Consider the following 15,458-nt stretch of genomic DNA (forward strand, 5'->3'; position numbering starts at 1 on the left):
GGGTTGTTTGCACCTTTTGGCTATTGAGAATAATGTTGCTATCAACAGGGGTGTACAAACATCTCTGAGGCCTTGCTTTCGGTTCTTTTGGGCATCTACTCAGAAGCGGAATTTCTGGGTTATATGCTAATTCTATCTTTTCAACTTTTGTGAGGCACGGCCATACCGTTTTCCATATCAGCCGCACCATTTTCCACTCCCACCAACACTGTACAAGGGCTCCAGTGTCTCCACAGCCTCACCGACACTGTTATTTTCTGCTTTTTGATAGTAACCATTCCGATGGGTGTGAAGTGGTCTCTCACTGTGCTTTGGTATTTATTTTTAAGAGTGACTTATCCACAGAATGGTACACCACGTTGGAAATGCTGAGCTGACTGGGTTTTCTGAAGATGCCAGTCAGAAAAATATATTCCCCATTCGTACATTTTCTATTTTGTGACTGATGTCCACATTTATTCATGAAACACAAGGACATTCATTTGAGTGTTTTTTGTTTTTTCTTTTATTGTATGCTTGATGTATTCAGAGACAATTCCAAGGGCAAGCACTGGAGAGGGAAGTTATCTGGTTCATAGGTGTTTGTACAAAAGGCTGTTAAGACTACATGGTCAGTTCCCACTGCAGGAAACACAAAGATTTTTCTTTTTTTATTATTCCCTGCCAATAGCATTTTCCAGCTCACACATTTAACTTCTCACAACATGATTGCAAACATGTACCTATTCATTCCCATGAGAAATCTGCATGTGACATTTCGGAATGTTTGAAGTCAGTCTGATAAAGCACACTTGACACAAGCCATAGGAGGAGAGCTGGGACTTGGGACTGTGCAGGATGAAATGTCACCACCAAATGCACAGGGTGGTGCTGGGATAGCACGTGCTTGTGACCCGCCACTCCTCCCCCCCATACAAGAATAGTCATCTGGGGGGGGGGGTCTCTCCTCCCTCGTTCTTCCATGTGCTTCCTTCCTAAAGCTGAGAGCTCAGTTGAAGACCTCCCTTACAAATGACCTGACTGTTCTTTAGCTGAGAATGCAGTTCGTGGTTTCCTAGCGGGCACATTGGTCCCACCTGGTTTCCCTGCTGGGCCAGCCAGGGTGGTGTAACACCTGTACCAATGCGGGATGATGTAAGTTAGGGAGCGAAATGGTTTGCCTGATTGGCAATTATTTTTTATACCTAATGATTCACCCAATAGTGAAGGAACTTCACTGCTAATATCTAATATGCATATACCTGCTCTGTTAGCTTGTAAGAAAGACTCTTCTTAATGGTAACACTGTGTCTTATGTTACTGGGCACTAAGGAATCACCATAATTTCAAGTACATCCTTATTCTACCTAAAATTCCAAACCAGCCTCCCAAGAATTAAGAGTACTATTCTGCTTTGCTAATTTACTTTTACTGTAGCCTCTTTCCCCCCGAGGGGATAAGGGGTGTCTTCATCTATGGTAAATCCCATCTACTAGACAAGATGAAATAGCTTATGTTTGGTTATGGGGCATGGGAATAGGGGAAAAATTCCATCGTGGCCATGTCTTCTTTCTGCACAAAGCATGCACAGCTCCCCCATCCAAGTCTTAATGGATACACAAATGGTATTTCAGGAAGCTATTTACACACCGACCTTTAAACATTGCTTTCATAGTTATCTTGCATATTCATTTCCCCACACTGCCTTTAGAAAAGCAATCCCTGGTCAAGAAATCATCCACGTAGTGATAAGCATTTTTCAAAAGCAGAGTCTGTTAGGAGCATTTAAAAAGAAACATCTCACCAACAACCTGCCCAAAATTCAACAACATATTTTAAGCAGTTGACCTAAGTAGATAAAAGTCACAAAAAGTGAGTCCAGGCGCATCTGCAGACTCCTTACTCTCTTGTTTTTCCCCACAACCCCCAAGGCACAAAGATTATTACTATTATTACTACTACTATTACTGGGGGTTTGACTGTACACAGATCCCGACAGCGCCAGAGGGAAGCATCCCAGCCCCATTGAACTTCTGCCAAGCTGTGCCATGGCGGGCTGCCACGCCCCCTGGTGGTAAGACAGGAGCATCACAATTGTGACGTATAGTGTTCGCCAAGACAATTTTCATTTTGGGTTGGCCCTACTTTGAGATGCTGGCCAAACGTCCCCTAACAGAAGTAGCCATTGTATTTCCCACTTCACAGTGGCTAGGGAACACACAGTCTGGATGGGTTATCCATGACCTTTGCTTAGCCCATAATAAGGGAAGCCGTCTCACTAGACTTCTTTTGGTAAAACCCTGAATCACGGTGGGTATCTCTGATCTGATCAAGTATTTCTATAACAGGTGGAACTGAAACCATGTGGTGAAATTTTATGGTGGCTCTTCTTAAATAGCCACTAAGCAGGGGGACTTAGGAGAGGCAAGGTACCTCTGTCACCCTTCCTCCCCCACCAAGCCTCCCCATCCCCTGCCTTAGCATCCGTAAACAGATGCACTGAGGGTGGCTGCTCCCTCTAAGAGAAGGCCCTGCATTCATCGACAGGGAAAGCCCTGGATGAGATTCAGCTACCACAAGCCACCATGAACGGCTGTGTTAACTCTCTCAGGCCAAACATCCTCCCCACCATCTACCACTCATTGTTTACGATTTTACAACCAGAATTCACAAAACTGCTGGACCAAAAGCTCGTGGCGCTCTGACACCCACACTCTTCAAGGGAAGTTGGTAGCCCAAGATGTGTTCTGGTAAGACCCGTGGCCCTCTGTGCCCACATCTGTGTGTGGGACCATGTCCCTTCCAGCCCACACAGCCTACCATGCACTGTGGTCAGCGCAGAGTCCCTAACCCTAGGTCACTTTGAAGAGTAAAAACACTCTCAGTATTTCCACTTGCCAGTTCCTACCAGTGATGAAGTGTGAATGGGCCCCATTGGCATGGGGGAGGCCAGAGTAAAGGAACTGCTGTCCTTCCACTGGTGGCTACACCTGCTCCCCCGTCTATCCATCATCTCTGCCCCCCAAGCATCTCACAGCGCTCGAGAGTATCGATGGCCAGAGCGAAGTCCCCCCACGCCGCACCTGCCCACTTCAGCTACCTTCCGAGAGCAGCTGCAAGCACTAGCAGGAAGGGCCAGAGAGAGCCAGCTGCCTCCTACGTGGCTTTGTGGGCTAGAGCGAGCTGGGCAGGAAGGCTGGGGGTTGGATCGCTACCCCGCGGCGAAATGCTTCTGCAACCATCTGTCACCTCCTTGCCCTCTGTCTTCCCAGTGTGGAGCCCATCTGGTCCTCCTCACACGCTCTTCTATGCTCTGGTGGTAAGTCAAATCCTCCGTGTGAATGCGACGATGGAAACAAATCAGTTTAATTCAAGTCTCTGCGGAGATAATGTCATCGCTGCTCAGATTCCAGCTACTTTAGCTGAAATCTAGACAGTCAAGAGTTTCTCCTTTTCTTTCCCCTGCCAGCTGGGGAAATCCACAGCTTTGTGGGGTGGAACTATGCCCTGGGGCCACTGAATTAATCCTGAAGTAGATGGCCATCCTCGGGCCCGAAATCACTGCACCCAAAGCCACATCCAAGGGGTGGGCACGCCGCTGGGCAGGGAGAGCCACGTGGTGATGCGGGGATATGCCACCATGCGGCTGCCTCGGAGTCTCTCCCGTGGGCACTCCTGACTCCACTAACCAGCTATCCCGCACACACGGGCTGTCTGCAGGTGGCCCGCACACAAGCATGGTGTAGAGACTCTAGTACGATCCTGGGAATCAGGATGAGCTGGGACCACAGAAGGGCTCCCTTTGTTCCTCGCCAGTGGTTTGGTCCCCTCATGTGGGGACACTCTGCATGACAGGCATTCACTCATGGGACGGGAAGCCTGGAAGCTACTCCCTCAAGCACACACAGAAGAGCCCTGTGCCTTCTGTCAACCTGGAAGAAATCAGTACTGGAAGGAAGAATAAGACTTCAAAAGATTTTGCTTTTCCCGCACACTTAAGCGCTGTGCAGCCCCCTCCTGAGGCCTGATGAACCCTCGTCCTCCACGAGAAGGCTAATGTGTCCACTGTCACTGAGAGGCAACCAGAGCGGCTGGAAGTGCACAAGCAGTCATACAGTCGGACGACAGGCAGATGGAGACGCGTTACATTGCAAAAGAAGGGAAGCTACGTGGTAGGGGAAGGGGTCACTGCTGAGCTTCGGGCAGAACGCAAGAGTGTGACTTTAACACATCTGAACTGTCTCATTTTACTCACACAGGAGAGTGGTTTGTTTTGCTGGTAATTTAGTAAGGTGGGAACATTTAAATAAGAAGGGGAAAGATTCGGAATGCTTACTTCACTTAAAGAACTTAATCTCAGTGTCAACACAGTCATAGAAAAGATCCCCCACTTCGCTGGGGTCCAGGGGGTCAGAGCCGGTCAGGATTTCTTCCATGGCCTCCAGGCCTTGCTTCTCTAGTTCCAGCATGGTCTTTCTCAGCTGGCGACCTTGCTCCTGAGGAAGGACGGAAACAGCGCGGGTCACTACAGCGGACAAGAAAGCCTCCCAGAGGCCCCCCAACCCCGTTCAATCTGTTTCCCCACAACTGCTACAGGGACCATTCTAGAATGCCAGGTCGGTTATGGTACTTCTCCCCTTGGCATCCTTAACTCCTCGCTGCTTTCAGGTCAAAATCCAGGCTCTCAGGAGACACTCAGGAAAGGCCTTTTGTAACATACATAGCTCTCTCTTGCCTCCCCTCCTACCATGGCCCTCATGTCTCCTTCCCTTCAGCCAGACTGAATTAACTATGCTCTTCCAACCCATGACACTCCACTCTGCTCTTCCTCAGCACTTGGTCAACTTGTACCCATCTCCAGGCCTCTCTGAACCTTTCCTCTGGGCTCTCTGTCAATGCCTTTACTCAGTCATGGCTGTTCTTTTCCTGTCTTGTTAGGTCTGTCAACTTGCCTGCATGCCCCATTAGCCCACGATCTCCTGGGAGTGAGAACTGAGCTCATCACTATGCTCCACTGCCTGGGACACAGTAGACATTCCCAAGAGCCGTTTGTAGAATGAATACATGGATCAGCGAACAAACGTGTTCCACACATCCCAACTTACTTTCATTCTGAGGTGGGGAGATCTCTTCTTCCACTCACTCACGGCGGATGACCGTGAGAAGCTTTCATGGGCCCAATTTGTCCCAGAATGGAGAAGCTGCCGTCACCACCCATCCACCACTTCCTAACAAGGCTTTGACACAAACCAGTGGTCATTTCTCCATGTCAAAGCCCACCCAACCTCATCGATCTCAACTCTTTGACATTTTATGCAGACTAGCTCAAACACACAGCCCTTTCTCCCTCTGCCTTCCAGTTGCCAAACATTCAAAAACCACCAAGTGGCGTTTTTATTCGGGGCTTGCTATCCTCCCTAGAAAACACGCACAGTTGGGAAGCGAGGTGGACCGCTCTGAGCAAAGCCCAGCGCGGCGAGGTGGCCGCGCTCATGCTTCCAGGGACACGTTTGGCAGGGAAGGCAGATGTGAAAACACTGTGACTTTGACACGTCCAAATGGTTGTTTCTGTGGCATAGAAAAGCAAACTCTAGGAGTAGCAAGGCTACCCTTCTCTGAGATTCTTTCTGGATTTCCCTGGATTTACTGTTGATGTTGCCCTTCTTTCTATGCTTTTCACAGAGTCTGCCAAGCTAGGAAGGAGAAAATAAGCTCCCCCAGTCCACACAAAGGCAGGTACCCATTTGTCTACAAGGTGTCCCTTTCTTCAGGACAATCTGGACCTGTTCTAAGTTGTTAAACACATGCATGGGAGGCCAGTGGGCATTTAACGACCATGTTCCTTCCCCTCCCCTTCAGCAAAACAGAGGCTTGGGGGTTATACATGATCTGTCACGAATGGCTGCCGTGGGCAAATACAGTGTGTGTCTTGTTTGAATTGATGTCTTGTGACTTCATTTACCAAAGCTTGGGCCAAGATGGGTGTGGGAAGCTGCACAAGAAGAATAACTTTTTTTAAAAACTTGGAATTTGGGAATCTTTTTTTAAAACTTTTTAAAATTATAGTAAAATATACATAACCTAAAATTTTCTGTTTTAGCCATGTTTAAGTGTACAAGGTCAGTGGCATAAGGATATTTGCACTGTTGAACACCCATGACCACCATCCATTTCCAGAAGTTTCTCAGAGTTACCTTTTTTTTTTAAAACAACATATGACTGTACCTTTAAGTAAAGTTTTGCCATCTTGTACAACTCTGTACCCCCAAAAGTACAGAAAGATTTTTAGGCAGCAGAAAAGCAGTTATCCCTACTAGGACCACATATTTCTGTTATTCCTAGGTAAACAGTAAATGAAAGAGGGATATTCCAAGCCCACTGAGTTCTGGAACAACATCAGAAGTAAAGGCTTTGTTTCATTTGGATTCAAGAGACTGGCTGGAAAAATTAACAGCAGGCTTCTAGGAAGGGCCTTGGGTACCTGGATTTCTGAAAGAAGGCAAGCTGGTGAGGAGGAAAGTGATGAGTTCCATAACTGCTCCCCTGTCTCCCCTTTTGCAGACCACGCCCCCTCCACAGGCTTGGCACCAGGCTCACCTGGTCACTTTCGATGACAGCACGTGCCCACTCGTGGGCCTTGTACAGCTCATGCCGGCGGTCTGGCTTCTCCAGGAACCGAGGCTCCTTTTTGGCAGGGTCATTGTCCCCAAAACAAGGAGACTGTGCTTTGGGGACAAGTTTCACATCATCAACAAAGATGAAAGGCTTGAATATGGACCTGGAGAGAAAGGAGGGGTGCTTTAGCCAAACTGAACTTGAGGCTTGAAGACACCAGACTGTCCTTCCGCTCAGCAAACACTGCCTGAGCCAGCTCGTGGTGGGCGGTGGGTGGTGGGTGGGTGCCAAGACAGAGACACCACTGCATATTTTAGTAAATATTTTAGTAAAACTGTCATTTACCAGCTGCAAATTCTCCTATTAACAGCAAGGAGACATCAAAACAGACTTGCTTTGTTCTGGGAAAACCATTTGAGAGGCCCCTTTTAGTTATGTAAAGCAAGGCAAACAGACACTTAGTGTCCAGAGGAAAGGGTGCCATGGGCCATCTATTGGCACTGGGAGAGGTCTGCCTTTCTCTACCACAGCTTGCTGAAAGTGGCCTCCTGGAAAGGAAGGGTCTGAGAACCCATCTCTTTTTTTTTTTTTTTTTTAAGGTAACCTATTGGCAGATGACACAAAGGTTCCCAGAGTCCCCAGACACACTACAGAGAAACAGAAGCCCAGTTGTGTGAAAGAGGAGCTCTGGGCATAGGAGGTGACTAATGCAAGAACTCCTTCAGCTCTCTGCCACGATGGTGCACCTTAAGGAAAACGGCTGTGTGGGTGAGCACATGCATGTGCATGCACATGTATCTGTGCATACCTGAGCACATGTACACACATACACACACACACCCCAAAAGAGCCACGTTTCTAAAAAACTGCATCCTGGGATCCCAAGCCAACAGGGAGTGTGGAGAACACATGGGAGTGTAACACAGGGAGGGAGCCCTCTTCTCCTCTCTCTGCACCCAGAGAAAACAGTGCTGAACGACGGCAGTGCTCCTGGACCCCAAGGGTGGCTTGCATGTAGCCGCACATGGGGCAGCACCTGGAATAACAAGAAGACAGAGAAGACTACATCCAGACTCCCACGCGTACTGGTCAGATTTGGGTTCTTTTCTCTCCTCTCAGCCAGTGCCCCTCAGCCATTCCACGCCTCAGGTGGGGGAGCAGTGAGCTGGGACATTGACCCCTGGGCCCTGAGGTGGCAGCCTTGCCAGTGTGCCCCACAAACATTTCCAGGTGTGTCATAATAAGAAAAGAACCAGAAACAATGACCCTGGCTACCCAAATTGTGTCCTTAGATGGGAGGCATCAACAGCCCCCTACAGCCCCAGCCCCCTCCTGCTGGATCAGAACCTGCATGTGAAGAAGGCACCCAGGGGACTCCTGACATACCAGGTCTGAGGAGCCCAGCGAGGTTTCCCCAGCTGCTTGAAAGCAGAACATTCTGAAGGGAGAACATTCCTCGGAAAGCTCTCGTAAGCCAAAACGGCATAAGGCGAAGAAGCAATTACCATTTTGTAACAGCAAAAATCCTCTCGGGATTTCTTGTGTGTAGTGAAAACAGGTACCATACTAACGTCCATCTTTCATACAAGTGAAGTGGGGTAAAGTGAACTTGCAGATAGTGGGGAAAATCTGTAATGAGAACTGACCTCTTAGATTGGTTCCCTGGGGTTATCGAGGGAAGGAGGCTCAGGAGAGGAAGAAAGAGCCAGAAGTCACTCTGCAAGACTGGGCTCCAGCTAAGTTAATGTGAGAATTAAAAGCAGTGAGACCTTCATGCTCCCAGCTGGTAGAGTGGATGGTGCTGACTAGGGATGGGTGCCAGGCACCTTGCTGTCTGCAGGGGATGCGAACATTTACAGGAGTCTAGACCCATCCTCAGCCCCTTCTCCTGGAAGCACACAGTATGTGGGCTTGCCTACTTCCACTGGGCCAAGGCTGCCCAGGACGCAGCGGGGCTACCCTGCACAGAGGGCTGGCAAACCGCCAACGGGCACCTCCTCCAACCTCTTGGACGTACATGGGTCCGACCCTCCCACCCACAGAAGGCAAGCACCCCACCCTTCAGGGCTAAGAGCAAGCCGGGCTCCTGAAAAGTCCGTGTGCAGCACACTGTCCTCCAACAGACATTCAGCTGCAGCCTCCTGGGTGGGCAGGGTCTCGTCTGTATGGGAGGCAGGGTCTGGGCTCCCGCCACACAGTCCGAAGCCTGTGCAGTGCACATCGTTTCAGCCACAGGGTCGCTGGCCAGAAAGGGTCAGAGCTGTGACCTCCACGGGCTAACGCTGGGCGATGGGGCTGGCCCCAGGCCTGGCCTCTGGCAAGGCTTGACTTGACTCTTCATTTCAAGGCCACTCTGGCACAGTGACCCCGTGGATGAGATTGGATAAAAATTGCTGCTGATGACAGATGACAATAGTACTAATATTTATTTAAGTCAGAATGTTGGAATTATAACTCAGGCTTGAATATTTGTGGCTAGGTATCCAAAAAAAGCAGAATGTGGATAACTCAGTGGTCCCCAAACCTTCTGATTTCTTGCCAAGCCTCAGAGAAAATCACACTAAACTTCCAAATAGGTGAGGAGTATCTCTGGCACTTTCCCACACTTCAAGTTCAAATGGTAGCTTTTCAAATGCCACCTGATCGAATCTATGTTCATTATTGGCCCAGAAAGTAGAAGACTTGACCAAGGTCACAGCCAGTGGCAAAGCTAAAACTGTCCCCGGGGTCATAAGGCACCACCCCTCCTAGGCCACCCGGACAGGGCAGGGCACACTTTGTCGCACTTTGGAGCTCTCCCAGGGTGTCCCAGGGTTGGCTCTGATGTGAAACACAGCTGAGGGGGATCCAGAAAGCTGGTTCTGCTCTGTCTTTGGTTTCAGAGAAGCCATCAATCCCGGAATTTACCCTGGTCACTCAGCCCCTCCATGGTGCGCTGTGACAGGAACACAAGCTAATAGGACCAGAAGGGGAAAGTGCTTCCAGTAGCAAAAGGCAGCCCAGCAGCTGGTCAATGAGGAGGTTTAAAGCTGGCTGAGCTACTCTGAGAGACAATCCAGCCTCAGGAGAGACAATGAAACAAAAGAAGCCATGAGCAGCACAAAAGAAACCACGTCACCACAACCATCAGCTCTCCCTGAGACAAATCTCAGGTCTGATGACAAGAAGCACAGCACGGCTTCCACAGTCTGGCTCAGAGGTCTGCAGAATGTTAGCCTTGGAGACACTTGGAGCCACAGCCAAGAAACACACTCCCCTAGAGGAATCTTTGCCATATCTGTCCTTTCTGTCTTCCAAAACCTCATGATTGATGCACTGAGCCAGTGTAAAAAAAAAAAAAAAAAAAATCTGTTTTCCTTTCATTTGTTTTCTCATTTGGAAGGAAAACAAAATTACCATGAAATCCCCTACCATTTTATAGTGTATCATAATTCTCAAAGTGCTTGCCTTCAGTTCTCCTGCTACTCCTATTTATCCATTCACTCATCAGGAAATACGTGTTGAGTGATGACTGAGCAACAGATCCCTGTTCTAGGTGCTCGGGATACAGCAATGAATAAGGCAGGACAAAAATTCCCATCCCATTTTACAGATGCAAAGACTGAGGCTCCTAGCAGCTAAGTGCTTGGTCCAAAGTGGCAAATGGAGAACTAAATTCAGATGTCCAAAGCAGAGGTCAGTTTTTCCCCACTACTTCTCAATATTACAGCCTTCTATTGGTTTTTTATACACATTGTCAGAAAAATGACACCCTTTTTGTGCTTTGGGATTTGGAATTTTATTATCAGCGGCCAGCTAGCACTTCTGACCTCAACCACGGCTCTGTCCTCACTGAAGGTGCAGGAAGTCCCTTAGTGACTAAGCCAGGCTTACCCAGGGCCCCAGAATCCCCAGCAGATCCGCTGAGGGGAGTCTGGAACAGAGCAGGGGAGCAGCACAGGCTTCTGCTCAGATGAATCTATTAAACTTTCAAGCAAGTTCAGAAGAACCCAGAATAGCCAGTTTTCTCTCAATTGCAGGTGTCCCTCTGCATAGGTCACTCTGACATTTTACTGTGAGTCACTTTAATCACACAGTCACAGCCACATCTGGCTGAGAGCAGAACCTATCAGTGAAGAGCCTTTCTATTTAGAGGGAAGAGAACTAGTACTTTTGGAGCATGGGACAAGCTTCGGGCTGGATCCAGACGCTCTGGAAGGTTCTGAAGTCAAAATTGTAGGGTAGGAGAGAGGAGAGAGATGGTGCTGGACAGATTCAGGATGAAATGGGATGGGAGGTTTGCTATTGTACATGGGGCCCTCAGCTCTGTGGGCGTCTGTGCCCTGCACGGGACCAGAGCTGTACTTACAGAGGCTGGCGTGTCCATGGCTCACGGTGTTATCTCCACCAACAAAGAAGTGCCACTCGTTGCTACATTTGAATTAACCAGATGAGACAGTCTCAGTTAATCCAATTTAGCCTCTCAAGCTTGGCACACTGGGAGAAGAGGAGAAAATGCGTGTGCGTGTGTGTGCGCACACACGCGCACACACGTACACACACACCCCAGGTCCCTTGCATCTCCCCAGCTCTTTGCCATTAGCTAAACAAGGTCAAAACCCTGTTTTCCTAGAAATTCTCTATTCTCTGTTTTCTAGGTTTTACAATTAGAGAAATGGGTTGGGAAAGAGCCTTCTAATATTTAAAATGGAACATTTTTCAGGGTCCTCTCCCTCTTGGTTTATCCATCCTATACATTGAGTATTTGTGGGCTTTCTCAGAGGTGGGGGCCTCTTGGTGATGTGCCAGTAGGACAGCTTCATCTGAAACACATAAGCTCTGACTCATGAGGTCTGCCAGTTTCTGCGGTGTGACCCACGGCAAGTTCCCAGTGTGATGTCACTGAGCACAGGGGTTGGCAAGAGAGGCACATAATCAGCTCTCGCCGGCTCCAGCACCCTGCGGGACTCCGAAGGTCACAGTCTCAAAGTGCTAAGGGACTTCTCTACTCTTTCCTTCTCCCAATTCTTCATGTCGCTGAAGTTTTGGCAAGTGTCAGCTTCCGCCAAGGCTTGCAAAGGTCAGAACCGGAGCACTAATGCCAGTCGGTGTCACGATGTCGGTGACCGAGTCACCGGCGGATTCAGCAGAATATTACTATTACGGAATCTGCCTGCTCAGTAAAATTAATGAAAGGTCTCTGGCATCTCCCTGTATTTCCCAATCTCTGACTCCTGCATCTCCATCCAGCTCTCAAACTTGCATAATACCTACTACACGCTAGGAGGGAAGGAGAAAGAGGAAAAGAGAATGCAAGAACAAGTTATTTCAAGAGAAAGATCGGTAATGAACGCGGTGAGCAAAGGGCAGAGAAGTGCTGAAGCAGACAGAACAGTCAGATCACGTCCTTTGGATCCACACATTAATTGGGCGGGATCAAGAAAGAGTCTTGTTCTTGGATCATCATCGTTTGCCACCCCCCTGCTCTGAAATAATTTCCTGAAAACATCTCTCTCATGCATTCAGCGTCAGCAGAAGCCAGCTAAAATTTCCCCGATTTACTACCTAAAAGCCTAAGAGTAGGTAATTATGCTTCCTGCTGACAAAATACAAAATGTTAAGCATGCCCAATTACGGAGACACATGGAAATGTTGAATGTGTGACAGTTCTCACGGTCGCAGTAAGAAATGCTGCTCACTTAGCCCTGGAAGATAAAAACGAATGTCTTCCGGAAAGTCCTTCATCTTCTCAAAGGTCTTTTCAATTAATTTAACCGTGAATAATTTTCTTCTAAAATTACTTGAAATTTTCCATATTCAGTATGAAAAGGCTATTTCCCAGCCTGGTTTTAGAATTGTACAAGGCCGTGTACTTCACTCTGCGAAACAGCATTTCTTTGTATCAGCATCCCGGCCTCACAGAGCCCTGTCTTCTAAGCACACTTGGAGCAGGTGCCTGACCACATCAGAAGCAAAAGGGGTGGTACAGGCTTTCTTCGGTTCAACCCACTCCCTCAAAGGCTCCTGCTTCCTAATGAATATGTCGAAATGCATTGGCAGAGCACTCCCGTCACTTGAAAGTAGGGCTCTACATGCGCATGTGTACCCCTGTGAGCCAGCAGAGAGTGTTCTCAAGAGGAGGCTGAGCCCCCAGTGCTGGGGGCAAGGGAAGTCAGAGTCCATGAGCAGAAGTCCAGATGACGGGGAGGAAGGACGCCCACAGCTGGTGGACCATAAAGGGGGCGAGAACGGGGTCATCCATAAGACCAAGCTTCGAGCCCTGGGAGGTAAGATCAAAAGGAGGCAGCTGGGATCAAACAGGAGTGCATCCTGGGGGGCTGGGTGGAACCCTGTGGAGTGGAGGCTCACAGCCAGAGTCCGGAAGAGGGGCTACATGAGGGCGGCCGGGCTCCTTTACTGGAGGAGTCAGGGTGGAGGAGAGAAGGAAACTCAGCCTCCACTGGACACTGCTTCAGGGCTCTCTGCATTTGCACATGTTCCCTCTGCCCAAAATGCCATTCCTGCTTTTTGCACCTCACAGATTCTTCCTCTTCCCGCAATGCCTGGCACTCAAAGGGATCCTTCCTCCGTGAGGTCGGCTCCTTCATCATCGCCTCCAAACCACCTGTTGCCTTGTACATACTTCATCCCTTGGACCCAACAAGCATGATATTTTGTACACAGTAGGTGCTTAATAAGTCTCAGTGAATGAATGAATAAATGAATGAATGAAAAACTAAGAATAGCTTATACTGAATTTAATAGTCAGCTCCGGCCAGAAGGATTTGATGATATTGGCAATAGTTTAAAGTTAAGGCTGAGGGGTGCTTGGGTGGCTCGGTCCATTAAGTGTCCGACTCTTGATCTCAGTTCAGGTCACGATCTCAAGGTCCTGAGATTGAGTCCCGAGTTGGGCTCTATGCTGGGTGTGGAACCTGCCTAAGATTCTCTCTCTCCCTATGCTGTGCCCCTCCCCCCACCCTACTTGCGCACATGCTTTCTTTCTCTTTCTCTAAACACAAAAAAATAAAAAAGTAAAGAAGTAAGGCCAGAGGGTCAAGAGAGGTACCGGGCTTTTCCCCTGAGTCATTTAAGAAAAAGTCCCTAGATAGACACCGTCACTGTCTTATATTCCTGAAACAATAGGAGAAGAATAAATATGTTCAGCTGGAAGGAATGAAACTGAACAGCTACAGACCTCTTGGTAGCAGTCAAAGATTTGACACCCAATATTCAAATAGTAATGATGGTTTTCAGCCAATGGAACCCCCTAAACATTACCAGTGAAACTACTGGAACAGAAAGTCTTCTAGAGTTTTCCAGGCTGAGGATCAGTCTTAGTTGATAGATTCCTAAGCCCACCTTAAAGATTCTGATACAATAGGTTTGGGTCAAGGCACCTGTATTTTTCAAAAACAGAATTTCAAAAAAATGCTGATAATGAACAGAATTAGACACCATTAGATGGTTGTGTCTAACTAAGCCACTGATGATATGACTTGTGGTATATGTGACTGAACATGACCAGGGAATGGAGCTGCTGTGTGCCTGGCAAATCAGAAATAGTTTTAATAAAGAGAAGTTAAACCTACTGTGTATTTACCTGGATTATCTCATTTAATCCTCCCAAGAAGCATACAAAGTAGGAGCCAGTATTATCCTCATTACACAGTACAGACACTAAAGCTTACAGAGGTTAAGTAACTTACCAGCTACCAAGTGAGACACATGGAAATCAAAATCCTGACAATCTACTCAGACACTGTATTCTTAAACACTGAGTAGTACAACCCCTTTGCTAAGTATATGGGCAGAAAGCATCTCCCTGAAACATCATGTCTTAAGGAAGTAGCTGGTGCACTTGACATTGCTTCCATCTGCATGCCTCTGGACCATTTTGTCCTCTAACTTATAGGACATGATTGCTTTGCTGAATCTTGGGCATTTCTGCATCTGTCTCACTGTGTGGTTATTTATGTTTGCATCCCTCAGATACAGCACAACACTTGGCCCATGGTATTAACTCAATACATACTCGCTGAATTTAAAACAATTTGACTCCATGAATGTCATAAAAATGATGTGACTAAGAGCAAGCACTTGGGTGGCTCAGTCAGTTAAGCGTCTGACTCTTGATTTCAGCACGGGTCTTGATCTCACGGTCATGAGTTTGAGCTCCATGCTGGGCACAGAGCATACTTTAAAAAAAAAAAAAATGATGTGACTAAAGCCGAGAGCTTCCCTTAGTCAAAGTTCTTTGTGCTGCATTGGCCACATTGGACCACGATGGAAAAATGTGACTCAGCTACAGAAGGGGGGGTACAGGAACGCAGTGTACACTTATTGGATGAGCTTTCAAGGGAAGAGCACAATTCCTGCCAACACGACTGTGTCTCAGACAAACCTGGAAGGATCTGGGGTCCCAGTGAAGTAGTGAATGCACGGCAAGCTTCTGTTCTGAGGCAGAACGGACACTACGCTGGCTGTGGTAAGGAAAGACTCAGAGTCTATACAGACGCCACTGGCTTTGTCCCGTAAGATGTCAATCATAGTCTGCACAGTGATACTTTCTGTAAAGAAAAAAAAGAAAGAGACAACAGAAAGAGAGAAACTGTAATAGTGGCAGGTTGTTAACCAAATTCCATTTCTGCTTTAGTAACAGAACCCTTGGATGGATAGCTGGGAACACAACTACCCAGCTACAAACTACATTTCCCAACTTCCCTTGCAGCTACGTGTGACCACAAGACCAATATGACCAATGGGAGATGAAATGACATGGGCAACTTCCCTGTCACACCCATAAAAAGGATGGCTTGTCCTTTTTTTCCCCTCCTGTTGTTGCTGCCTAGGACACACCTGCAAGTGGACCACATATAGAAGTC

The 15,458-nt window shown here is 47.9% G+C and overlaps 1 protein-coding gene across 3 annotated transcripts in view; it reads right to left on the reverse strand.

The window, feature by feature from the left end:
• Positions 1–481: 481 nt before the first annotated feature.
• SCRN1 (secernin 1) overlaps positions 482–15,458 on the reverse strand; it is a 61,403-nt gene continuing 46,426 nt past the window's right edge. For all 3 annotated transcript variants that reach the window (XM_045062838.1, XM_045062840.1, XM_045062837.1), the window contains 3 exons: positions 14,978–15,143; positions 6,577–6,757; positions 482–4,475 (listed from right to left, as the gene is read on the reverse strand). In XM_045062838.1, the coding sequence (XP_044918773.1) occupies positions 4,317–4,475; positions 6,577–6,757; positions 14,978–15,143 (506 nt within the window). In that variant the 3' untranslated portion in view covers positions 482–4,316. The remainder of the gene's footprint in view (positions 4,476–6,576; positions 6,758–14,977; positions 15,144–15,458) is intronic.

This window comes from Mustela putorius, unplaced genomic scaffold (assembly GCF_011764305.1).
Source record: "Mustela putorius furo isolate JIRA1106 unplaced genomic scaffold, ASM1176430v1.1 tig00003845_pilon_pilon_pilon, whole genome shotgun sequence".
NCBI classification, from domain to species: domain Eukaryota; kingdom Metazoa; phylum Chordata; class Mammalia; order Carnivora; family Mustelidae; genus Mustela; species Mustela putorius.